Source organism: Anas acuta, chromosome 17 (genome assembly GCF_963932015.1).
Source record: "Anas acuta chromosome 17, bAnaAcu1.1, whole genome shotgun sequence".
In the NCBI taxonomy this organism is placed as follows: domain Eukaryota; kingdom Metazoa; phylum Chordata; class Aves; order Anseriformes; family Anatidae; genus Anas; species Anas acuta.
In genome coordinates this window covers 9,982,926-10,009,050 of record NC_088995.1, presented here as the reverse complement: position 1 = coordinate 10,009,050, position 26,125 = coordinate 9,982,926, and the positions used below count along the sequence as shown (strand labels likewise).

General features: G+C 41.0%; 1 protein-coding gene across 2 annotated transcripts; it reads right to left on the bottom strand.

The window, feature by feature from the left end:
- Positions 1-1,786: 1,786 nt before the first annotated feature.
- PPM1F (protein phosphatase, Mg2+/Mn2+ dependent 1F) lies at positions 1,787-25,835 on the bottom strand. Of its 2 annotated transcripts, none has more exons than XM_068654175.1 (7): positions 25,581-25,835; positions 17,103-17,236; positions 13,284-13,483; positions 12,463-12,651; positions 11,455-11,598; positions 10,409-10,502; positions 1,787-9,261 (listed from the first exon to the last, which is right to left on the bottom strand). In XM_068654175.1, the coding sequence occupies exons 1-7, from the start codon at positions 25,754-25,756 to the stop codon at positions 8,888-8,890; spliced, it is 1,311 nt and encodes a 436-aa protein (XP_068510276.1). In that variant the 5' UTR covers positions 25,757-25,835; the 3' UTR covers positions 1,787-8,887. The 2 variants fall into 2 exon arrangements, with proteins under 2 accessions (XP_068510276.1, XP_068510277.1); XM_068654176.1 differs by having other exon boundaries at positions 17,103-17,233; positions 25,581-25,834.
- Positions 25,836-26,125: the final 290 nt, after the last annotated feature.

Here is a 26,125-nt window from a genome sequence, read left to right as displayed (position 1 = left end):
TTTTGTTAACTGTTATCTCTGTCCTGCTGTTTTTACAACTTCCTTTCTTGAGCAAATGAATACCAGCACTTCAGAAACCATCACAGATCAGCTTAGCTTCCAAGTCCATCATTATACTTTGAAAGTTACCATCCTTCTCAAAACTTTCTCTATGCTCTGTAGTAAATTAACCCTATGTGCTTCCAGACCCTTTCTTTAACAAATACGCAAGTAAACAAGTTCTCACCACCTCTTCTGAAACAGGGATTTTCTGATCATTACCCCATAACTTACCCTGCATTATTACTGTTGGTAGCTGGTAAGAAGGACGAAAGAAAACTTAGCTCAGATCAATGAATTCAAGATACACAGGCTTTCTAACATGGCTTTAGCAACACCACCTTTTCAAGTAAGCATGCTCTGTAATCCCAAGGATTGTTTCCTTCTAGTGCTTCCACTGGTCTCTCCTCCCAGAAAGACCCTATGGAAGAAAGGAGGATTTGGTGACATCTGTGAGTATGACAGGGAATCCCCTCAAAGATAATGCAATGGATCCAGGTACTTGAAGGATTAAAATGATAAATACATTGAAGAAAAGAAACAAACAACACTTCAAATCACTATGCTTTATTAATACTTCGGAAACATCAGATCCTACAGTGAAGAATTCTTATCCCCACTTGTTTCCAATCACTGCTTTGAAACAATTTCTTGCAATATGCAAATAGATACATGAGGCACCGTGTGAATACAAAAGTGACAATACAAAAAAAATTAAACCTCATGCAATACATACATACATATATATATATAATATGGTAATGTAGGATAATACACTCAAGCACTATTAGAATAATCCATATAAATGAACATACAATATGCATAGCATGTAATGATCAATGACAACAGGTTTCTGAGCTGTGAGCAGAACCAGTCAGTTTAAATAAGACTTTTAAGATACTAGAAACTGGTTAAGCCACAGCTTATAAAACCTGCTGTGTTGCAGCTTTTCTGCTCAGAGTCACAAGTGCAGATTAACATACAAAATAAATAAAGACTACAGTTCTACAACACTTGGCTAACAGCTCCTACTTCAAAGTCACTGGCCATTCTTACTTTCATTCAAGGTTCATTAGCCAACACAGTGGCAAGAAATGTGCCTAAAGCAACAGTTCTGCTCTTAGACTACTTTAATACTGATAAGGACACGTTTTTATGTCAGCAGGAGTAGTTACAGAAGTCTAACTTACCACTAAACAAGCAAAGGACTGAGGTTGTTATATAGAGCAGACACTGAAGAGGTACACTGGCTGAGAGGCTGGTTAGCCACGCGGTATGCTGCAGCCTGTCTGTTCAGTCAACTAGCGCAGGAAAGAGAGAAATGAAGCACTGAAGAAACTTAGAAAGCTTTCCCCCTCCCACCAAACAATGCAAATGTTTGAAAGCACAGACAATCTGCAGGAACAAGAAAATAGAGACAAGAATACTTCTCGAGTCCTGTATCCACGGTGAGAGCTACTCTTACCTGAAAAAAGCTCAAGTACTCCTATATAATAGCATGCAAGTAACAGGATTTTCTTCTTACCCATCTAATAGTGGGCTATGCCAATAATAGAACAGTTGCTTTAGTCTCTTATCTTCCTAGCTGACCTGGTACTTTCCATGCTCTTGGTGTTGCAGGCATGCAAAGATCAGACTACTTCACTATGAACATAGATGAAATTAAAATTATACAGAGGCAACTAAACTGACTTAACAGCCAACAGGGTTTACTGGTTAAGCAGTGATTTTTTTTTGGGGGGGGGGGGGGGGGGGGGGGAGGTCAGCGGTAGCAGAAGGAGGCTGACAGTGTTAAAAGGCCATAAAAGGTAGCAGAAAGAAAATTAGGAAGAGAATGAGGAGGAGAGAGAGCAGGACTGACTTTAAGAAGAGTAAGTAAGAAATGCTATACTGGCAAAAAAAAAAAGGTGTGAAGTTTTAACCCTCAACAAAACTAACATCTGGCTATTATTAAACATGACATTCCTTCAAATGCACTGAAGAGAAAAAAAAAAGACAGTAGTATTAATCATCCAGTATTAAGCAGAATGCCTTTTAACAAAGTTAGAAAGGGCAGCATGAAAAAGAGAAGCCACAGTATCTAATTGTCCTGAGAAGGTCCCTCTAAGATCTCCCTAGTTTCCTAGCTATTATCTCTTTAGCCTTAGATACCCAAAAGGTATAATCATTCCTTAGATAAAAGGATAAGTACTTCCTTCAGGGAGTGATCATCCAACCTTCCAGGTCCATCTGCCGAGGTGACAAACCCTTCATGTGCCAAAGGTACTGCCACACAAATGATAACGAACCAAGAAGTGATCAACTAGATTAGGGAAGACTGATGTTCTTGTGCATGGGTAGCCAGAACCACTTCGTCATTTGTAAGTTCAGTACTTGATATATGAGTATCTCCCAGGAATTAGTAATCAGGTTAATAGTTTACAGTATGATTACAGAATTTTCTCTCAACTAGAGTAGTCACAAAACCCACATAAATGTAACTTTCTAAGGAGCTGAATGTATCTTCTCTCTTCAGACTAGAAAGCACATATCAACAAGACATGAAACCCTGACTGAGAGGAGTTTGTTAACAAAACAGAGCAAACATTACAAAGCAGCCAAATTTATTTGCTTAAAACAGTGGTTTTAAGCTGACAGCATGCTGCCAACTCTTCTATGTTGCATTTTTTTTATTCAATTGTTTGCATTCCAAGAAGCTTGAAAACATTTCTTTCCCTATTGATTTTGTCCTCTCCTATTTGACAAAAGCTGCGTCTTGCTAAATTTCTGTGCTGCCAACACAGCTGTCTTTTGTTTATTTTTGTGTGCACCAGCATCAGCAAGCACAGCTTGGAAAACACATTAACTGGCAGCACTGAACAGCTTGCGGGGAGGGCTCATGCCTGCTCGGGCTCTGGCGGGTCACACCAAAATTAAGGTTTAAGTGATTCTCTCTTGAAAGGTTTTGGCTTCCCGTTCTATTTGGAGAGATAAGGTTATGACGAGAGCCTATCAGCTTATTTTAGGGTATTTTAAGAAGTGTCTATGACAGATACGTGTGCAGATTCGCTCCCTCCATTTGATTACTTTTCAGCTGACATTACTGAAATCAATCAAAATAGCTTTATGCAAAGTAAAATCCATTAAACATATTAAAACCAAACAAAATGTATGCATAAAGTGACAGGCTTAGCTCTTCAAGCTGTCACCACTACAAAACAAATGCTCAGCAGGGCTGGCTGTTTTAGTGGCGGGGTTCAGGAAAGCAGGGAGGACCAGCCTCGTGGCTTTGGTGCTGTCAGTTGTAAAGGTTATGATGGGCCTGGCAGAAAATCAATCCCTTTCCAGCACAACTATGGCCATGCTATCCATGTCTTTAGAGAGCACATGCAACTTTGGGTAGATTAGGAAGTCTTGCACTCATTTTAAAACTTTTTTCTTCAACTGCAACCTTTCCTGAAAGGCGTTCCAGCCATCAGGAGCCATTCGCTCCTTAAAAAAGGGGAACAGAAAGAACATTACCTCCCAGTAGGATTTTGTCTGACAGCACAGGCCCAATTGTAATAGGGACAGTAACAGACCTAAGTAGGGAAATTTAATTTAGGTTTAACTAGAGATAAATTACATATGAATCATCTGCAATCTGCTCTGTTGTGGCTAACATTCCCCCCACCTTCTCCCTAAAGCGTTTGCTTGCTACTTCGGTACTCTAAGAACAGAAATATACCTTGCCTGTGCTATGCATTGTCTGCATCCACGAGAACCCAAGTAATCACACAAAGAATGGAGCTGCAATCTTAATTTAGGCGTTAAACACCTCAATTCACTGATTCTCTCCTTTACATATTGAGGGTATTTGCTGGCTCCTTAAAGCTATGGCTTTTTGTGCCACACCATTTAGAAACACATATGTTCCTCAGCCAGTTGTTCTGGAGCCACATTTTTGCTTGTTTTTAAAGGACTGCTAAAAGGGAAGTTTCAACCCCAAACAGCTGCTTTAAGCTATCAACTGAGAATGGGCTCTCCAATGCAGACAGCCAACTTATCTCCCGAATTCAGAAAGCAAGAGAAGCACTTTTCCCAACATCCAACGAAAAAATGGAAATTTTAGTGGTTTTTCGTGACAGAAAGCTAATAGCACTGGAAACGCTTTTAAAAAGAGCGATATCTCATCTGACTTTGAATTCAGATAAGTGTCTATTAAATGCTATTAAAGTCATCACTGTGATTAACACTATTCAACTGCCAGCTCTGATGTAACTACTTTGTGTCCAATTACTCATCTCGTGAGAGCTTACCAGCAGCACCAACTCATTAACACACTTCATGGCATTTACTCATGGCAGCAGTTGCATAGTGACCAGTGACTGCGTATACCGAATGCTCCCTCTTAGCACTCCTTTACACGTAAAGACGTTTTAAAAAAAAAATCCATTTAGTAGCATTAACATCCAAGACAGTGCCGAGGGGTCAGAGTAAGTCACCTAGGATGCTTTTATTGTGATTTCTTCCCTGGCTGTTTGAAGACTGAGTTACTGCATCTGAGCGTTGCCTTTTTAATGGGTGTGTTTCTAATTCTTCCAAGCACTGGTATTTCACTCTAAAGAACTGACATTTGTAGCTCTATTTTCCAGCCCACTTCCTTTTTAAAATAGGCATTAATAATACTTAAATGCACTCCTGTCTCTCTCTTTCACTCCTCCATCACTTAGAGGGTGGATTTTGCTTAATCTCCCTCTGTTCTAAAATTTTTCCTGCCTTTCTATCCTCTGTATTAGGAAAAAAGAAAAAAAAAAACACAACAAAAAACAAAAGCAGTTTGTAAAATTGTTATCTCATCTATGTCACACCCAGAAGATGTTACTGTCTTAGGCATATTTCTTTGCAGGAGAGGGTGGAGCAGGGAAGGAAAGAAAGGCAGAAGTATGAATTACCCAGAACTACAAGGACTACATTGTATACCCACTAAGCAGCATGACTAAAGCTGGTTTTCAATCAAGCACAATGTGAGAATTTAAGAATGCTGTGTTTCAAAGATGCAGGCTCCTTTGAAAGGTAATTTTTCTGGTGCTGGGTGCTAATATGCAGCAGCAGACATCCAATTGAAGTCTAGTAAAATATGAAAATAATTTTTCATTGAACATTTGTCTTGAATCCTTCAGCTAACTTCTACAGCTTCATAGATTTTGACTAGACTCAAACGTTGGTTTTGATGAAGGCTCATACCCAGTAGAAAGACAACAAGGAGACAGGCAAATTAGCCAATTGAACACTGGTGGACAAGTCATAATATACTGTAGATGATGCTTGGAAGGCCTGGAGAGATGAGATCGTTCTCTCACCACAACTACGTACTGTTGAAACCCAAGGGAGAGAAGGAAAACAACAGAAGAAAAAAAACACCGAACACCTGAAATCCAGAAAATTTTAAGAGGAATGATAAGAAAAGCTAACATAGCAGATTAGTACTTCAAATTAATAAACTAAAATACTAAACATAGCACCATTCCATATATTTTGGAATATTTAATTCAACTTCATTATCTTCTTCTAGAGCTCTTACCCGTCTCCTCCCCACCCATACTGGTGAGGCTTCTTTTAACAGCATTATGCATTATAGCTGCTAGCTACTAAAAGTAATAGTAACGTCACAAGTGAAACAAATATTGGAGTTTGCATGCCAACCCAAGGATAGTAAGACCATCCATTGTGATTTTCAATAACATTTTGAAAGCTCTCTTCCAAAATCTATAGTTGTGTCCTTTCTCATACTTCCCTTACTGATTTACAAGTCAAAACTTTTAAGTATTTTTGAGTTATAAAAAAATTTCCATAGTTTTTAATCAGACTGTCAAGAACAAATAAGGCATCTCCAAAAGCAATTCTCCCTCCCCAAATAGTATATTAAATCAAATTTTACTGCAGATGACATAAGACTTACTTATTCCACTGATAAGATACAAACTGCTATATTTAACCTGTTTACATCTCCTACAGATCTGACCAATTTTTTTTTAAAGCTAGTAAGAAGTTGCTGAAAATTGGAGAAATATTTTCTATCTCTTCTGAAATCTGTACTAATTTCAAAAGGTTATTCCTGCTCACAAGGATCAAATAAATGATGTAATTGGTTATTCAGAAGGAAAACAACTTTTATGCTTTAGAGGAGAAATTCTGCATTCTGAGCTTAAGAATTAAGTTTATGATTACCACAGACAGCTTTGTAAAGGTGTATTTTACTTTTCTCCCATTAAAAAAAAAAAAATTCCAAATTTGATAAGACATTCTCACATGGCTGTAAGCCCACACCGAAAGACTGTTTCTTCTGTATTGCAAATCTGCTCAAAGAGGTTAAAATAAAAGGCCTATTACAAAGAATTAGGCTTGTTTAGTTCCTTCAGGAAACCTGGCAAATTTCAGAAACTAAGCTATACTACGAACTTACTGACATTTCATTCCTCCCTTCATGAATACAATAGCTTCCCCCCGCTCCTGATAAACCTCAGATAACTGTGAAATCAAACAATTCTGTATGAATCTTACTATACTAACAATTGAGAACTCTATTTCCAAGACACCAAGAGGCACTAGTGGTCATCAGAATTTAGCATGATTCTGAATATCTGGGTTAGAAATCATAGCAATGGGAGACTAATCACGATTATGCAGGACTGAAGGCTTCCTTATCTGAAGTAGGTTCACTACAAAAAATAACACCTACCCTACCAGGCTACCCTCATAGAAAGCTTTCACCATGTATTTTAGGACAGCAAAATCTAGGATGGAGAACTGGTTACAACCTTCTCAGTGGAAAAGCAACTGTTGTTCAGCAAAACAACAAAGTCATTGTCTGGGTTGCTATGCAATGAGATGGTAGCTCATGGAAGAGAGGCTGTGTTAAACTCTAAGATCACCCACAATAATCTGGCAAAAGGCTCAAGTCACCCGGGTAACTGCACTGCCCACACCAGCTGACAGTTCAGAAACAGCATGGACATAAGCACACTGCTGTTCTTGCCTTTGTTTAGTCATCTCAACTCTTCTACTTCCCTAAGCAACACTACATTTCAACACATTTTGATCAACAGGACTGACATATTGCAATGCCATGTGCTTCTAAATTAGGCATACAATCTTGCTACCAGATGTAAAACATTTCTTGTTTAGATGCAGAAATTACTAACACATTTGCCATTGAGCCTTCAGATCTTGTTGAGTTCTGCTAGCCAGGCTAGCAAAGCAGGATAAAACACAGCCAGGGGCTCTAGCGTATAATGGATTTAACAGTTGCAAAACAAAATACACATTCACTAAGACTCTTTCATCCTTACCTTAGATTCACATCTCCTTAGAAAGTTTAGATCCTGAAAATTTACAAAATATGGTCAAATCAACCATGTATTAATCAAAAACTATTACTAAAATGTTCCTAGTTTGTGTTATTAAATTTTCTTGTGAAGGTTGGAAGTGTATTTCTTTTTAAATAAAGTTGTGATAAATCAGACTGTTACTTTATGATCAACTAGCTAGGGCTTCTTGCATGTGGCAGGGGCAAATCACAGTAAGCATTGTGAGGCTTTTATTATAAGCCACGAAACTTGGCAACAACGAATGAGATTTTTTTTTGAAACCTAGTTCCCACTAAAATCATTCACAAAAGTGAAAGAGTTAAGTGCATTACACATTAATATTAATGAAATAGAAAAGTCACATTTTAAAAACACTACAAGCTGGCTCACCAGAGTATGACAGGAAGCCAGCAATCCTTGGGTGAAATATTTAAGGCACTTGAGGGTAGTCAGTTTTTAAAACCATGTAATAAAGATACAGTCGCTTTAAACTTCTACTTTAAATAAAAACCACAACAAAATAAAGTAACACTGCAAAAAATTCCTCCAACCATAAAGTTCAGTAAACAAATAAACACTTAAAATTAAAATAAAATTCTCATTTGTTATAGTACACACACACACAAAAAAAAAAAAAGAGTGGCAGAAACAGAGCATATTTAACTGCTAGAGCATACACACTGTAAGGATCTCTCTCATATAGAACAGTCCTTTCTTTTCAGGTTGCCAGATAGCTAATAAAGTGTGTTTGTTAGAGAGAAATAATCCAGTGCAGTTAAATGTTGGATTTCCAGTTTACAAACCAGAGCATCCCCGAAAGCAGCTGATTTTCTATCATTCTTGCTTGGGATATTTCTGGTTAGCTTTCTTGCTCTTTCTCTGGAGCATTCAGTTTTATTTTCCCCTCTCCATACACACAAAATTAAACGTCTCTGAAGAGGCCACATCATTCTCTTAATATCATCTTTGGTACAGAACAGAAGTAACTTACACAGCACAATGGTGTGCTACTTCTGGTCACCCAGTTCTCTCACGCACCAAGCCCATTCCTACAGACCACACACACAGTAACAAGCTTTTCTTTGATAGTGACAGCTTCTCTCCTCCCAAATCCCATAGTAACATCACAATTAAATATAACATATAGCATTCTTCTTAAGCACTAATTTAAACTTTCACTCAAAATTCACAAATGGGTATTCTCACCCACTAGCTTATATATATGTTTCTTACCACCTCCAGGGCAGAGGGAAATGACCAGCAGCCCTGGGACACATTTTACAATTCTGCTCCCAGAGACAAAATAGCTGTACAAATATCCATGTCTGCTCAGTGGTTTTTGAAGGGAGGGGAAGAGAAGGAAAAGACAAATGGGAACTCAGGAAAAGGAGTCTTGGCTTTTTGTTAAATGTTTGTCCATTTGCCATTTCTTCCTGACACGTTTTGCCTATTGTATTAGAGGCTTCTTCAGTGGAAAGCAGTTCCTTAACTGAACTTTTTTTTGAACGTTGTGGATTTTGTCACTGTGTGGCTGCTGCCTCACAGCTGAGGAAATTAAAAGGTGAGCCCTGAGCATCATCACCAGCCCCAAGGCTCTTAGTGTCTCTGAGACAGTCTGCCAAGATGTCCTGTGGATCCCTCAAGAACACCACTAAAACAGTGATGTTGTCACTGGATCCGTTTTCCTTTGCAGCAGCCACCAGTCTTTCTGCTGCTTTGAGACCCACTCCTTTGGTTTGCATTAAATGATCTAGGACCAAGTCTACAACCTCATACGGCTTGATAGCATCAAAGAATCCATCACAGGCTAGGAGCAAGTAATCTTCAGAACCAGTCAGCTCAAATGAATCTCCATCTGCATCACCAGAGATGTAGGGTTTCTGACATACATCACCTAAGACAAATGATCAAAGCAAAGACTTTATTACTTCAAATGTAAGTAGTTCTTCATCCACACCTGCTTTCACCATCCTAAAGGACAGATAGATCATATTCCAGAGATACCTGATGCAGGACCAGAGTAGTGAAAAGTTGTGTGTGTGTGTGTATATATATGTACACACACACACTAAATATATATAAATATAAAATTTGTATACTGTGTGTATATATATATATATACACACACACACACATATATAAAAATTGAATAATATGCTTGGAAGGGTTTTGTTTCCTTTGAAAACTCTTGGGGCCTAACTAAATCCAGTAATTTCTAGAGTTACTCTAATTCAAAATCTTCCTAATTTTGCAAGGAAATTAAGGAAATTCTTTCAAAGTTTATTGTCTTTGAAATATATTTGAGGAAGGAGATATTCAGGTCTTCATTTTACAAGCGCGCAAGAGGCACAGCCTTCAGAATGCTACGAAAATAAGGTATTTCTTAGCTAGCCAGATATACAGCAAAACGCCACAAGAATCTGCTTGTTGTGCTTAGTTCATCAGTTTTGTAGACACTGTAATCAAATATGGGTTGCTATTGATCCAAATAGTATTATACAAATTTATAATAGTTTGCTTCCAGTCATATATTACAGTTATCTACTGCACTTCTCCAAGGCCTGTTCTCTTTTTGCCTTATCCTGTGAGTAGCAAAGCAGCCTTATTTAATAAGATTCTGGAATACTACAACTGAAGTGCCCTACCTTGATGGATATATGCTATTTGAAGGAGGATGTAGTAATCTGATTTAAGAGCTGCAGTCAGAAGATAAAGTGGACCAAAAAACACAACAGACATTTAGACATAAATATAAAGAAAGCTAGATGAACATATTTTTTTTAATACTTTCTCCACTTTTACACATGAAATTCTCCAAGTTTGTTAAGCTACTGGAGAACAATACAATGTCAGCGACATTCCAAGGAGCAAAAGCCTTATAAAATTTGAACTGTCAAGGCTTGCATGCAAGATAGATGGTAACAGTGGTTTACTATTCAATTGATACTGAGCAAAGTGTTATTTATAGTCATACAGTCTCAGATGATGCATTTTGATCAAATTTAATCTAAACTGTACTAATTCTGATAGTTTAATCTTACCAATTGCTCTGGAGACAGCTAAGGTACCATTAACCCGCCAGCAGTCCATATAGGTTACACAGCCACCCAGAGCCTCAATACGTGCTCTCTCATCCTGAAAAACAGTAGAATACAAATGTTATAATGAGTCTACTTGTGGTTTACTGACCTTATTGCCATTCAAGTAAAAAAGACAGAACCCAAAACCAAGCACTGCCTTAGCTTCTGTATTTATAGCACGAATATAGCAAATAAACACATATCAGAATCTAGTTCAGAAACATGCTCTTAATACGATTACTGGAAACAATCCACCTACTTCCCAAATGTGTCACAGCTTGTACAGAAAAAAATTATAAATATTAAGTTTCTGTATCATCGCGTTCTTTTCCATATGAAAGAGCACCCTTCCAGTCACTTCCTTCTATCCCACAAAGCTGGGTAAATATACATGTTTGGAATAAAAGACAAGACAGGTAGGCTATGTCATAATTAAATGTTGTGTTTGCATTGATACTACTTTTTCTACTTCAATTACTACAAATATTCATGCTACGAAGGCAGATAGTCACACAATGCTATCTAAACTCACAGGATCCCCACCAAATTTCGTGTAATAAAATTCCTGGGTATTTAAAATATATAGGAACTGCAATATACTTTAAGCTGGTTAGGCTAGCAGATTATCATTGGCTTTTGGATGGCAGTATAGAATATTATGGAAGTCTTCTGTGCTACTTATGTTAATATTTTAAATAGCTATTAATCTCAGAGTCCATTTATAACAGGCAGTTACACATTCACAAAAAAATCCTGTGAAAGTTTTCTAGTTACTATAAATTTTGAAAAGACAGTCCGAGTAGGAACTGAAGTCAAGCCTGCCAGTACCATTAGCACTTTGTTGGAAGCAGCTTTTCAAAGCACACGAGTAGATGGCAAAAAAAAAAAGTCATTCTGTAAATCCTACCACACTACACAGAAGTATGTAAAGCACAAAACATTTGAGCAGGCTCCATTCCAAAAGGTTTCAAGAGATATTCTGACAACACACACACAAAAAGACTTACTTCTCTCTCTGGTTTGTGAGGTTCCATTAACGTCACGGCATTTCCTTGCTGGACAAGCATTACTTGCGAGTCCCCTAGCCATGCTATGTGTAGCTTGTTCCCTACAATCAATGCAGATACACCTGTTGTACCACTCCGCAGCCTCTGTAGAATAAAGCAGGTGTGTGAGGTGAATATTCAACAAGCTCTGCTTGTTGGCAAAATTACAAACTTAAGTTAATTAAACTGAAATGCAGTGCAGTAGACCTGTGATCATAACTCAGGTACATGAAAAGGGTACAAGATATCAGATAGATCTGAAATAAACTATTTATTCTAGCATACAGATAGCTGATACTGACTCTGTTATGTTCTTCCCTCTCTGCTCTTAGTTCCCAGACTGATCAGTTACTGCTAAACAAAAGATAACAAAAGAGTTCACATTACAAGCACTGTTACAATACTGTTACAATTACTGTTACTATAAACCATCCTTCCATTGTACAGATTTGAAGAAAGAACATTCATCATACCAACTTGATTCAAAGCAGATGGATAATACTGAAGAACTGAAGTCTGTTATAGATAATTTTTGTAACTATGGAATACATTTTCATCTTGCTACCACTTGTGACATTAAAGATATGAAGAAAGAGGAAGATGGTGACCACAGTATCAGAAAAACAGAAACCTTTTCTCCAGGTAAGGAGTAGGACAACAGAACACCTAGAGACTAATTCCGGCAAAGAGGCAGCAGTGTTCTTTCAAATAATTGGTATGTCAGGATCACTTAAACCACATAACACTTCTTTTCAATCGCTCATCTCAAACTTGCAAGCACTGCCATTTTGTTTTTCCTCAAAGAAAGACATAATTTGATCAAAATAAAACCTTTTCACGTAGCATAATTTCATAAAGAAGTCAGCACTTCAAAGAAGCTATACTGCCAGAATTTTCTGGATAATACCATGTTGTCCAACAGTTCTTGCTGTTATTTAAATACAATGGAATTAATCTCTACCCACTCACCTCTCTTTTGGCTTTGGAAAGAAACATTTCATCTGTCTTCTGGAAAGAGCATTTCAAGGCCTTTGCGGGATTCTTAACAATCTCTTCGTGTAGCCCAACATTTACATGTAAATGGGTTGCTGAATAATTAGCAGCATCCACTCCACCATGGCCATCAAATACCGCAAAGTAAGCGCGATCGATGTCATCCTTTTGTGGGGAGGGAGGGAGAAGAAGAAATACAAGCGTTAAAAATAAAATAGTTCCTAAAGCAGTACCAGCAAGGGAGCAAAGGTTCTCTATTCTGGGCTTTCTTCCATATGATGTTGTATAGGTAAAGGCAATTTAAATCGGTTTACCCATGTGCTAAATAGATAAAATGGGTAATTTACAGGGGCATTATTTTCCTTATTGCTTGTCATTTAATATCCTTGAATATTTTGGAATTGAAATGTAGTTCCACTGCCACTTCATTTATTGGCACTTGCCCTTGTTCAACTGTTGTTCTGTTCCCAGTCTTTTTTTTTTTTTTTTTATAGTTAAAACCTATCAGTTATCTGAGCCACAAGAACATTACAACTCCAGCAACATAGCAATAGGTAACTTCCCATCTCCCTACATCACTTATAACATGAAGCCCAATGTCCCAAGATCTTTCTTTTTCAGGGCATTAGTTAGCCCCTAGCAAAAGGATTCAGTAAGCACTTGCTCCAGCAGACATGATATGTATGTTGTGGCTACAAATTCTTACCATTTCCCAGATCATCCATCACTAGATCACTCTGTTTAGAGGAACGTTGAAAAGCTAACAAATTGACCTCCCCAGTTTTGTCCAGACTTACTGATAAACCAAAGAGCTGATTGAACTCTGGGAGCAAAACATGTCGGTCCTCCATTTTCCGTCGAATGTTACGGATGGCATGGATGGAAACAAGCAGGAACCGCTTCAGTGGTCTCAGCGGTGGCAACTGCTTCTGCCATTCAAAGCAGACATCCCGAAGCTTGTTAAAGAAGCAGCGTTGCAGTGACTCTCCATCCAGCACTGACAGCACAAAGACAAAACAATAAGATGTGACTCATCATTTACCCCATCTTTCCTTCAAGTTTCTCTCCTTACAGCTGCATACCCTTATCCAGCACTCTGCCTCTACAAGCTCTGCAAGAATTAAAATAGGCTCCTGAGAATCATGTGGAAAGAAAGTGGCAATAATGGAGAACAGGGTACCACTAAGGACAAGAAAAGCTTCTTGTACTTACTGGTTGTCTTTCAAAAAGAGGCTCATCAAATAGGTAACTACATCAAAAAACAATCATAACATGGATCCAAAAATCAGTCTGGTGAGCTAGACATAAACGTGATTATTATGTAAGTAAAATGCACAAGGTATAGTGCAAGGTATAGTACATCCCTACAAAAAAAAAAAAGATCAAGTGGCAGAAATTCCAACTCAATAACAGATTGCTGTTCTCTTTGACACAAGGGTTGAAAAAATATTAGCCAGACTTTGGGTCAGGTTATGCCCTATTGAACCACTTCCACTGAAGCATCAAGGAAGTATGAGAATATATTTTATTGAGGTCAATAGCTCAACTCATAGTTGAACAGAACAGAATCAAATCTTAAGCTGTCATCTTTATCTTTTTAAACACACAGGACTGTAAAAGCTAGAATAACAGAAAGACAGAAAAACACCTCTGCAACTTTCCTGCTTTGTCATGACAGCAGAACCATAAAGACCTACTGAGCATAGTGTGAAAAGCTCCAGCCAGACACTCAAATCCTTTTCTGGATAGGTCCCAAAGATCAATTAATCCAAACTTATTGTTCATCAGACTGAATGATTTGGTTTTTGGCATTGTATCTGGCTTTGCAATGTAGCATCTCTCAGAATAGATAATAATTTGAAGTTCTGTTATTTATGAACCCCACCTCAATGCTAAATCAACTAACTCCAAAAACATTGAAAAGATCATGTATACAGCAAAAATAATATACTGGCCACTAAAGCATGTCCTGAAGAACTGCAGTGCATAAACTATCTTTTCTATTTCTCTTTTATCCTTACTCCTACTAACACTGCTAGCATTAAAGCTTCCTCAGAATTTATTTTATAACTTTTAGCTCTGAAGAATTTCTTTTCCTCAGCAATGCTAGATGGCCATCTTCAGATGCATCTCTGAGCCTGGAGAATTGAAAGCTTAGGTTTAAGCACAGATCTTTGATTAGCAGTCACTAAATGTTATCCAAAATTACTTTTGATTTGCTCAATATACAAATACAACCTGGCAAGATATAAAAACTTTTAAATATTAAGTCATCCCATAGACAAATATACTTCAATAGGACAGCACCCTAAACAGCCTTGTCTACAGCTATTAGTCAAGACATGTACGGGTATATACCAATACTGACTAGGAGATTCAAATATATATTGCCGTTTAAGTACCAAGCTTGTGAAATTTGACATAGACTTTTGTACCTTAATGCCAGAAATTTTTCTGCAGTGCACCACATCAAACAGTAGTATTCGTATAGGTACACATACATACCTTACTTGTATATAGTCATTTCTCTTTCATTCCAAGAACGCTTTTTGCTATAGTTGTTATTGCAATGTAGGAAGAGAGCCCATAGTGTGCTGTAGCACAAGGAACATCTTTCTTCCTAGCTGTACAAATGCACACCAGCTCATGTGTGCAATAACGTATAACTGCTACAGTTCCATCAAATATAATTACAGGGGAGTCAATAACGGGGCTCAACAGAGCGCAAGATGCTCTGATGACCAGTGGCCAGCTGCTCTGTGAAATATTTGTGCTGAAAAACTACAGAATTATCACACGTGGGTTACAATATGTCATTTCGTATTTTCCTATATAGGTCGTGTAGTACCAAATAAAGACACACTACCGAAGCACATAGTCACAATACAATAAGATGCAACCCCCCCCGATGAAGGAAAACAGTAAAGAAGATAGTTTTGTATCACTTTTGACAAGGGAAGATCTTACTGTGCCTTACGGCTGTTCCTGCAACCACAATATAGAACCCCTGTTTATGGAAGATCAATACTTCAATGTCCTTCAGTTTCCCCTGCCCGAAGTCATGCTCTAGCACTGCTGCCCACTTCTTTTTATTTTCTAACAATTGCAACAATCTAGTTGCACAAAGCTCTTTTGTCCACTCATCTCAGGCAGCATCCTCTCCAGGTTAGCTTAGGACTGAAGTTGGGGCAATTGCTCACAGACCAACACGTAGAACAGGGCGCAGATACCAGTGAGACTAACCTCAAAGTGATTACAAAAGGCACCCAGGAGAATCTCTGAAGGCTTGCAGAACATACAAGTGGGTGGCAGTTACGCATGCTGAGGGTCCAGCCCCACTGGGGGGCAGCAGAGGGTGTGATCCCCTGCCCCCGGCCCAACCACACTCCCCCTGGGAATCTCAGGGGAAGAGGGACAGTGTATGTTGGTTAGACCCCAGCGAAGTTGATACGAAGCCAGCTCTTCTCATGCACAGTGCTAGAAACTCGCTAAATCTCTCCAGACACAGAAAGGCTACAACATTAGGCAACGGAAGAAATATTCAGGGTGCAGCAAGATTTAATTGTGTTTTCCCGCCCCATTTCAGGTTTGTAAATGCATAATGAAGTAGGCTTCTCAAAAGTGTTGTGTCCTGGCCACTGCCACAGCTCTGCTTGGAGATGCATCTGCCATGGCACACTGAACTGCCTTTGAAGTCATCCCAGAGCAATGGAAGGATGAGGATTTCCCCTTACAGGACAGACTTGTCAGAGACATCTCTCTTCTCCATTTTTTAATCTTCAACTGCATCCTGCTCCATTTATACTCTTGTCATTAGGATTGAATGTTTAGTGAAGCCTAACGTTAAGTACTTCAGCATGTAAATGCAATATGACCATCTGTTAGAGGGCTCAAACCCAGTACTCTATCACCACGGTCTGCTCTCTCCCTGATTCAGTCAGATAGGAGAAAATGCAAGCACCAGGTAAAAGATACATGATTCAAATTCTTCATAATCCCATCCTCATGGGAGAGGGCAGGGAGAGAAGAGGGAATAATTGATAAAACACAGAGACTTGATAAACTTGCCAAGAAAAAGACCTTTAGTTTTAAGATATTCAGTTTCTAGAGGGCCCAAAATCTAGTTTCCAAGAACACACAAAAGCAGCATGGAGTACATGGATGAATTTAAGGTGTTACTATGGCTGCATAATAGCAATTATGATGATGCCAACATCAATGTATATCTATAACTAGCTAAAGTCAGTCTACCAAAGGAGACGGGGCACTCAGAAAATACTAGAAGTTATCAACTTCAGTTGCAAGTTGCAGTAGTTCATTGAGAAAAAGGAAAGTTCTAAACTAGTTCAGTTCAGGAAGCACTGTGGACATACTCAGTCATTATTTTGGGGAAGATAAACACTCTTCCCTTTCCAGAAAGCCAACCCACATATTCAGTCTGTGGCTCCTGACACCACGTTTGCACAGCTACCTTTTATTGCACAGGAGCAAATACAGTTCTATTCACTACTGTTTGCAACATAGCCTAACCAAATATTCTGGGAAACATTTCAAAACACTGAAGTCTTCCAACAGACAGCCTCTGGGAAAACCACAGAGGGAAAAAGTATACTTACAGGTGAGCCTTTCCTCATCTCCTTCTTCCTCCGTTTCCACACTTTGCTTCTTAAATTCAGTCAAGTCTGTTCGAAGAACTTCATCAACTGCAGCATGGATCAATGATGCTGCAAGAAGTGGTGAAAAACCTCTGCTGGTAAGAAAAGGAAGGGAAAGACAAAATACCATTAGTTTAAATTGAGCTACAACCTCACTGTTTGTGACTGCTGACCTCAGCTCAGAATTAGAAAGCATTAAACACAATCGATAATTCCAACTTTATTAGTAAACTTGTAGAAGAAACCATATGTGCGATGTTTATTCATACAAATGTTCAGTGCGATCTTTGGTTAGACAAGTGCTTTCTCAAGAATGCAGAGAAGTGCATGAATCATGTTTTCAAACTGTTGCCTCCCACTTCAGCCACAGATGGTATGTTCAGCTCTCCGATGGGAATGGCTACCTCCAATTCCAGTCTCTGAATGCAACATTTTCTTTCTATCCACTACAGAACACAGCTCACTTGCAGCCAAAATGTCTCACCACAGTCAGCATAGAGATCTCTGCACTGTGGCACACATGCATCTCCAAAATGTTACTTAGGACTGCAATTCCCTTCCCTCCACAAGAGAAGTCACGCTCAGTACTAACCCACAAACCTGTCACGCTCAGTTTCTCCTGACTGGAAGTTCTCCAGAGAAATTGTCTGGGAAGAAAGCACAAAGGGTTGGCACCGGGGACTAGGCCTGATATTCAACTGAAGCTTTCAGGTGAGCTTCTAGAAGACAGTAACACTACACAACCAACAAACTCTCCATTTTACTCAGTGTTTTCACAAGCTATTTGCCTTATCGAAACACGCTTGTTACAGTGCTTCTGAATCTGTGAAAAAATAAGCTCTGTCCAACTTTAAAATGGGACTACTAGAAAATGAGTCTTTTATATTCACTATATTCCCATGGCAGGCACTAACAATTACAGTATGCGACACACATTCCAGACATTTTCTATGAGCACAATGAAGAATAAGCGTGGACATCCACAAAAAGAATTTTATCTGTTGTTCATGGAGTGTTTGATGCCCACAAAGCCCCGAATTATGCAACCAAAGCAAATAACACATTAAGGCACCTGCAGCGAGTCAAGGACAAGCTGTTTTGCAGGGAAACATTTAAAAATTCCTGCATAAAACTGGCAGGCTAGAGAGCAAAAAATGGTGGAAGCAAATGGTCTCTGAAGAGGCTGAACAAAGATAACTGGTTCTGTGTGCACAGAAGAGAGAAGGGGAAGACTGTGAGCTGCTAGATCCCAGTGACAACAATCTGAAATGCATTTTACCATTGTGCTTCTGAAAGAGAGGCCTTGTCATATCCTCAGAGCCACGTACGAGTACCTCCTGTGGCAGCAAACAAAGAGCATTGTGTTAGTCAGCAGGCTGCGAACAGAAGCGTGTTTTATGCTCCGCATTCGGCAGTGGTGATGGCCTTCTTTAATGAGTCATTTCAGTACTTCAAAAAGATGGCAACGTGTTTCTGCTCCTTTCAGTGCTAGCTGCAGTCATATCATCACGGGAAACCAGAAATTGGCATTATTTGACTTTTTTTTTCTTTAAAGACTAATGCATTTAGCAGTCAGTTCCCTTCCTACTTAAAGGTAACAACGCAATACGATCACCATGACACCAGCAGACAATCTTTTAAAAGGTCAGGCAAGAAATACATCTGAAATGGAGATGGCTAACAGTCCTCCTTCCTGTTTTCCCTAGGATAGGTGGAGAAGAAACAAACATGAGAATACAAGCCACACAAATGCGATCAGATGCATTAATGATGCTCCTGTAAGTCAGAAGCATTAGTTAAAGCAGGTTCCAGCTCCAGAAGTATTAAGAGGAGCAGCTATGCATTTAAGTGCATAGAAACCCACAGCTTCAGCCACCTACAAGCCTCTTCTGCTCCATGGGAGAAGAAATTCAAATCCAGCCTTGGTTTCCAGTTCGGCACCAGAACCGATTGCCACTTCGTAGCCTTCTGCTTTACAAAGCCCCAGTTTGCTGAACTAGGTCCCTAGAAGGAACCTTAAATGAGAGGCATCGTGCTGAATGCCATAATTCACAAATCCCACATAAACTGCTACTTACAGGAAGCTGGTAACTAGGAACAGGTTTACAAGTTATTAGGTCACATCCTTCAACTGTGTCCAGTTGCCACCCAGTTCCTAAGAAGGAAATCCAAGATTCCTCAGTACTGATATGCTTCATTCAGCTTTGCTTCCTATGCATTTCCTCCCTCTCCTCCTTTAAAGTTTTACAAATGCAAACAAGGAAGGAAAATGCCTGCTTACTGGGACTTTGTTAGGCAGCCAGCAAGAACAGTGGGCAGCTGGTTCTGACACACTGACACGAGGGAAAATAGAAGTTTAAAAAACATGACCCTAAGCCCAAGAACCCCAAAACTCCCTGCTGATGGGCTGAGCCAAGCCTAACTTAATTTTCATGAATCAGAAGGAATACTGTAACTGCTTCCTAAGTGGGAAAACACCCGTGTTGGGAGGAAGAGGGAAGCCGGCGGGGTGTGTTACATGGAGAGGAAGCTACCTTCTGCAGGAGTCCCAGAAGAAACATGTCAGCCCCACTTCTATGACACATGCAACGCTAACTACTTAGCCTCAGCCCACACAGGCTAGCAGTAAACAGCCTCAGAGTTTCTTTGCCACAGGCTATTTCTTTGTTAACAAAAAGGGTGTGTTTTGACCACAGCAAAAATTTAAAAGAAAAATAATACATGTTGGAACAGTGGAGATGAGGCACTGTAGCTTCAACACCAGCTAAGTCAAAACACCAGTGGCTGGGGCAGAGAGTTCATATCCTCCAGCTACTCCATGGTAAAGTATAAGCCTTGTTTTAAAGACCTGAGTACAGATAAAAGCACTAAGTTGAAGAGTAAAGTCACGCTTCTGCTAATCAGCAACACAGATTTATATGCCACCCTCCTCCTGCTAACAAATAACACAGATTTATATGCCATCCTCCTCCTTGAAAGATTCTGGACAACTGGACACATACCATACTGTTAAAAGGAACTATGTGAGGGTTTGCAAAGCTTCTCTTGATATCCATACCTTGCAGCCAAAATAAAGTTACACACGGAAGCAGAAAGCAATTATGACATTTTGCATAGCCTCAACTTGGCATGAGTTACAGAAGTGAACTTACTTTTCTCCTTGTTCATTTAGTTCCTCTCCTGCAACACAACTTAGTTCTCTATTTTATAACACATGAAAAGAGCAACTGTCACCGACCCATACGTATTGTCCTTCGGAAATAAAAGACAATACACACAGGTTTCTTCAGGAACCAGAAACCCTGGTAAGATCACTTTATTTGGGTCTTCAAATACCCCAGAACACCTGCGGTGAGCGTTGCCACCGGCTCCATTCTGTCCCATCAATACAAGCGATGTACAAGCAAGCCCGTTCAGCAGTCTGCAGGACACAGCTGCATTTTCAAGGGGTCAGGCCCCTCCGCCTCACCCAGAGCCTCAGCTATGGCTGCGCTTCTTTCAAAGGCTTGAAAACACAACAGGCTTTCTGTTGTGCTGTGCCAACAGCTTGCGGCAGCTTTGAGGAAGCAGGGAGTACTGCAACAGGCGGCAGACTCCAAACAGCTGCTCTTCGGCACTTCCAGCAGAGAAGCAAGCTCTGTGTAACCTGGTGGAGGGTGGTACAAAGCCCCATGAGAACCTTCCAAACACCCGATGTTTACACAAAGCCTGCTGCATTATTTACTTTTCTTGGAAGGAAAATAATTCACGCTCCCTAACACACGCTCTTCCACGGTGAAGCCAGGAAGTCTCTGTGTGTACAAGGACAAGCACAGGAGATTGCCGACTGTGCTGCCTACGTTGGATGATCACTTGCCACCTCGCAAAGAAAAAAAAAAGTTGCATGACATTCTTTCAAGATATTAAAGTGCTGCCACAGCACCACTGTACAATTTTCTCTCTCTTTCAGAGTATGTATTATATATAACCTATATGCACACAGACAGAAAGAAGTATGCAAGTACAGGCTGTGCAACCAAGAGATGCTGGATCTGCTAGCAAACGCTTCTAGCTTAAGTCAGCCATAGCAGGAGCACAGGGAAGATTTATTTTTGCTCTTAGTTGCTACACAGGGTCTGTAACAGCAGAAGAGCAGATACACTACAGCTTTGCCACTAAAGCAAAAGCTCGTCACTGTGTAGTCAGTGTGTGCTTGCAGAACATTGCAGCCACATCAGCAAAGCCATTTTAATGCAGGTTTGCAGATGCTAGCAGTTCTCTATCAAGTCTCTCACGATGCTGAAATAATACCAGGTCACAAGTTTCCTAATAAACAAAAGCTGTTTGTATTCACTGTTTTCTCCCCCGTCTGCTATTTTTGTTTCTCTCCCCCAGATTATGTATCAGGATATATACATATACATATGTATAAAAATCTTGTCTCCTGTCAAGGAGAGAACATCTGAAATCCCAAAATGAATGGGAAGTCATTTCTTGCATTAATGACACCAGGTCTTTAGTAGATGAACACTGATGGAACTAAAACAAAACCAAACAAATATAATACAAATGCACGAACAATGAGCAAAACATCCAAGTTAAAGGGAAAGACGATTTCACGTTTTCAAGCAGAGCCAAATAAATTGATTTAAGTACCCACAAGTCACCAAAAAGTTTCTTCATCATCATAGATTTAATCTTTTTTTTTCCTTCAGTGTTTACTCAAGTTCTTTTCTCTATTGCATTGCAGGCTTCCCCATACACATGCTTTCTTTTTGAAGGCAAGGTCTTCTAAAAACCCATTTACTGGGCTCTAAATCAACAGTTTGTCCAGCCTCTATATACTGCTGGAGGCAGGTCAGGACTGCCAAAAATGTTATTAAGCATACACACATCCAGCGAGAGCTCCACATCTTTTCTGGCAGGATGACATACAGCTTGACAGGAGCTTCTGAAGCAGCAGTGGGCAAACCAGCTGCAAGAGAAATCACGCTGGTTTTGACCATCACCCAAAATTACCAGAGCCAATTTGTTAATCATTGACTAAATTAACTAGGAAACAGCAGAAGTGCTACATTCTTCTTGTGCATTAACTTTATCAAGGCTTCCAATTCTAACATGATTAATCATAAGCTGCTGAGAACTCTGGCAGGAATGGCCTTCTCTTTCAGGAAGGCTGATCTGATGCACGTACCCTTCCACTACCAAGCACAACTGGTTCCACAAAAAGCAGAAAGTTTGTTTGAAGGCATCGGCAGATGAAATTCACTTTCCTGAAATGAACAGACCGCTGACACTGTAAACACGTTCCTAGCAAAGAGAATTATTGGTGCATTACAGTAACATACACTAAGTGGTAAAAATTAGGAGCAAGGAAGGAAGTTTTAGGTGATTCTTTAAAAGCAGAGGCCATGGTAGCTGGGTTATTAGCTTCCAGAGAGAATGGCACTAAATGGGGTTTTTAGAAGAGATTGGGTAAACCAGAGGCAACATAAGTCCCCTCCCAATCCCACTCCATGTGAACATCACATAAAAAAAACATCTTAATTGCAGAATTAACTATTCTAAAGGCAAGGAATTCCTGAAAATAAAGACACCAGGGCAACAATCTGGGTGCAAGCATTACAGTGTAAAACACAAAGACACAAAACAGGATGCTGAGGCAACTAAGAGATGAAACATTCGTTTGGGAGGGGTCACAACAGGAAGCCAGAGCTCACAACTGTTATTGTAGTAAAGTCTCCTCAAACAGGAAACCTGCTGGAATTTCACATTGTTCTTTGGCTATGTGACAGGATGGCCTTACAGGTTTCAGCTCCTATCAAGGCAAAGAAGAAACTTCTGTATTGGAGCTCTGACTTCACCTTGTGTTCTGTTTCAGACAAAGTAAAATTTCAGGTTAATTTCTGAAGTTTTGGAAATAACCAATGGACTTCTCACTCACATTGATCTATTTTCAGATTGTCGTAAAACACAGCTCTTATCCAAAAGTGTGTTAATTAAAATTCTGCAAAGCAAGATTACTTAAACCTGCCCCAAATCTTCAGCGTTTTATGCAAGTATTTAATTCTGTACAAGGCGGGCAGTTCCATAGATTTAAATTAATTATTTAAAGTAGAAGCATCTGCAAAGCTTTGGTGTATTCACAATTTAACCCAAGCCCTGTGAGGAAGCAAAAGTGTCTGTCTTAGAGTGCTAGCTACATTTGCAGAAGGTAGTTAAAATAACTCATTTTAGATTTGTAAAGGCATCCCAGGGGTTAGCTGGACACATCCAACTCCTTCCACACAAGTGACGTGTGTAGCCTTGGAGGAATAACAGCATTCAAAATCTTGTCGTTGTACACAGATGTTATTCCCTACCCTGTTGTCTTCTCAAACACAATCCTGATCGACGGCGGAGGAAGAATGTTTCTCCTTGTAAAGACACAAAGGTTTGCACCTCCAAGCAACTAGAACATGAGCTAACCCCCACCACATGCTGTCTCAGGAGCTAAGGATATTGCCAGACCGTTATTAGCTCAGGCTGCTCAAGGCACACTCCACAGATCTGTGTGGGTGTGTACAAAGTATCTGACAATGCAGAAGTAAGAACTGTGCACCAAACTCAGCTCCCAGTAATGCTTTGATCTATAGACAAGTCCTTCATCATCACAAATCATCACATAAAACACGCTCTGCAATGCTGTAGCGTTACAGAACTCAAACTGAGCAAACTCAGAACAAGCTTCAACGCAAGCAGTCAGCAAGGTACACCTAACAGCACCTGCAGGGTGAGAGACCTGGGGATATTAACGCTGAAATATTTGAGCATGAATATTTTTCACTGAGCTGCCACCTGTGTGTTAGGGATATCACCATGATAGCCTGCAACAGCACATCCCTGGATCTATGCTACAGTGACCTCTTTGGAACTTGCTTCCTAATCTGGCATCACCTGTGCATTTTTAACTACTTTTACACAAACGTTTAAATGCCTCCTAAGGCATCCAAGGCTTTTTTTTTTTTTTTTTTTTTTTTTTAATTTTAGCATTCTTCTTTCTCCTATTTGTTTATATTTCCTCACCTATCTTTTGTCAAAGATTTGGGGGAGTCAGATTAACTGCAAAGTTTATTTAGCCTTAAGCTGCATTTGAGTTGACATTTGGCAATTTCTCACACAGTCACAGGCTTCAGTTTTGGTCCTTAGTTACATGAATTACGAGAAGAAGGCCTGCACTTCCAAATTCCTACATTCCTGTCCTGGCCTTGGTCTCTACCAGGCTCTTCCTCCACGTGCAAGAACTTAGCCAAGCCAGGGTGACACTGCAGGCTTCCTGCAACTGTAAGGCAAGCTCTGTCTGCATCAGGAATCCAGAACTGAGCTGCAAGGCTGCTGGGATGCCTACACTTGACACTTCATGCACGCTGTACTATGGCCAAGCACACAGCTGCACAAATGGCTGATTCTGTTTTGCCTACTGGCAGCCAAGAAAATATGTAAGCACACTAACCTGACGTACTGTTGTTTTCCAAGCCCAGTTTGTGAAAAGAAGTATAAAGCAGATTTTTGCATTTTTACTCTGGGTTGCTTTCTTTTGCTGCCTTCCCCTTTGTTTGTTTATGTGTATTTTTCCAGCCGTGGAGCTCAGAAGCCCCACAAAGCAGGCAGTCTAATCAGAACTGGCTGCAGGGCAGGTATGTGAAAAATGCAGCTTCTGACAGGGCAGGCCCCTTTCTGGGTAAACACCAGAAGTGACAGGTGAGATGAAAGCTTTGCAAAAGCAACGTTAAGTTAACATGCGTGCTAGAGAACAATGCAGTACTAGAGGTAAGTACCTCATAAATGCCATTTTTTAAATCGCTGCAGTTTGAAGAATCTATCCTGTACCTGCACAGCCTCACGCCTTCCTCCAAGATAACCTGAGAGCGCAGTACCTTGCTCCACGTGGCAGGTGGGCTGCCGTGGGTCCGTTCCAGCCTGGCATCACCCTTGTTTAAAGCACTCACCCTGAACCTCTCCAGCTCCAGGGCGCTCAGAAGTGGAGCACACAGGGTGCATGTGCAGGCTCCTTCAGGAACACCACCGCTGTGCTTCGTCTGGGAGCGGTTCAGTGAGGGCACAACTCAGTAGCACATGGATCACAACCTAAAGGCGCACTTTTTAACGCATTTCTCACCTGTAGGTCTAGGCACAGCGTATAACTAAGCAGCGCATGCCATGGAATTGATGCTACGCCTGGAGCATCGACACACAGAAAGGGACTTGATTTTTTTAAGGCAATTCAAGAACCTGAAGATCACCGGCACCTCCACCACCACCACCACAACCTCCTCAGCGTCCACAGAGCCACCCGCGGGCAGCCGGCGATGTTGGCCGAGCCTCGCCTCACCTCACCTCACGCCGCTCCCCCAACGAGCGGCCCCCGCAGCCCCCCTCAGCCCGCCCCCGGCTCTCCCCCCTCAGCCCCGGGGCCCTCACCTGCCGCCCAGGAGGCTCCTCGCCGGCTCGGCCAGCGCCCCCGGCACCTCGGCCCGGCTCAGGGCGCCGCTCCCCGCCGCTCCCCACGGCGGCGGCTCCCCCGGGCCCAGCGGAGCGGGGAAGTCCCGCAGGAAGGCACCGAGGGGAGCCGCGGCCGCCTCCGCTCCCAGCGCCATGGCGGCGCCGCGCTGAGGGGCGGCGGGAGGGGGGGGGAGGGGGAAAGGGCGCCCTGACGGCTCCTTTAAGCGGGGAGGGGGCGGGGGGAGGACGAGGGGAGGGGCCACGCGGGCACGTGGCCGGACGGGGCGGGGGCGCGGGGAGGGGGGCGCTAGGACCCGGCGGGGCGGGGAGGCGGGAGCGGCCGTTACGGCTCTAACGGCCCCTGAGGCACAGCTCAGTGTCAGGAAGCCCCGGGGGGCTGCCTTCGCCTCACGCTGGAGTGTCCCAAGCACACGGTGACGGAGAGCCCCCAGTCCTAACCCCACAAACACGATAAAGTGCCAAAAACCCCAAGGAAGTCAGTCAAGAACACTGCCTCACCGCTG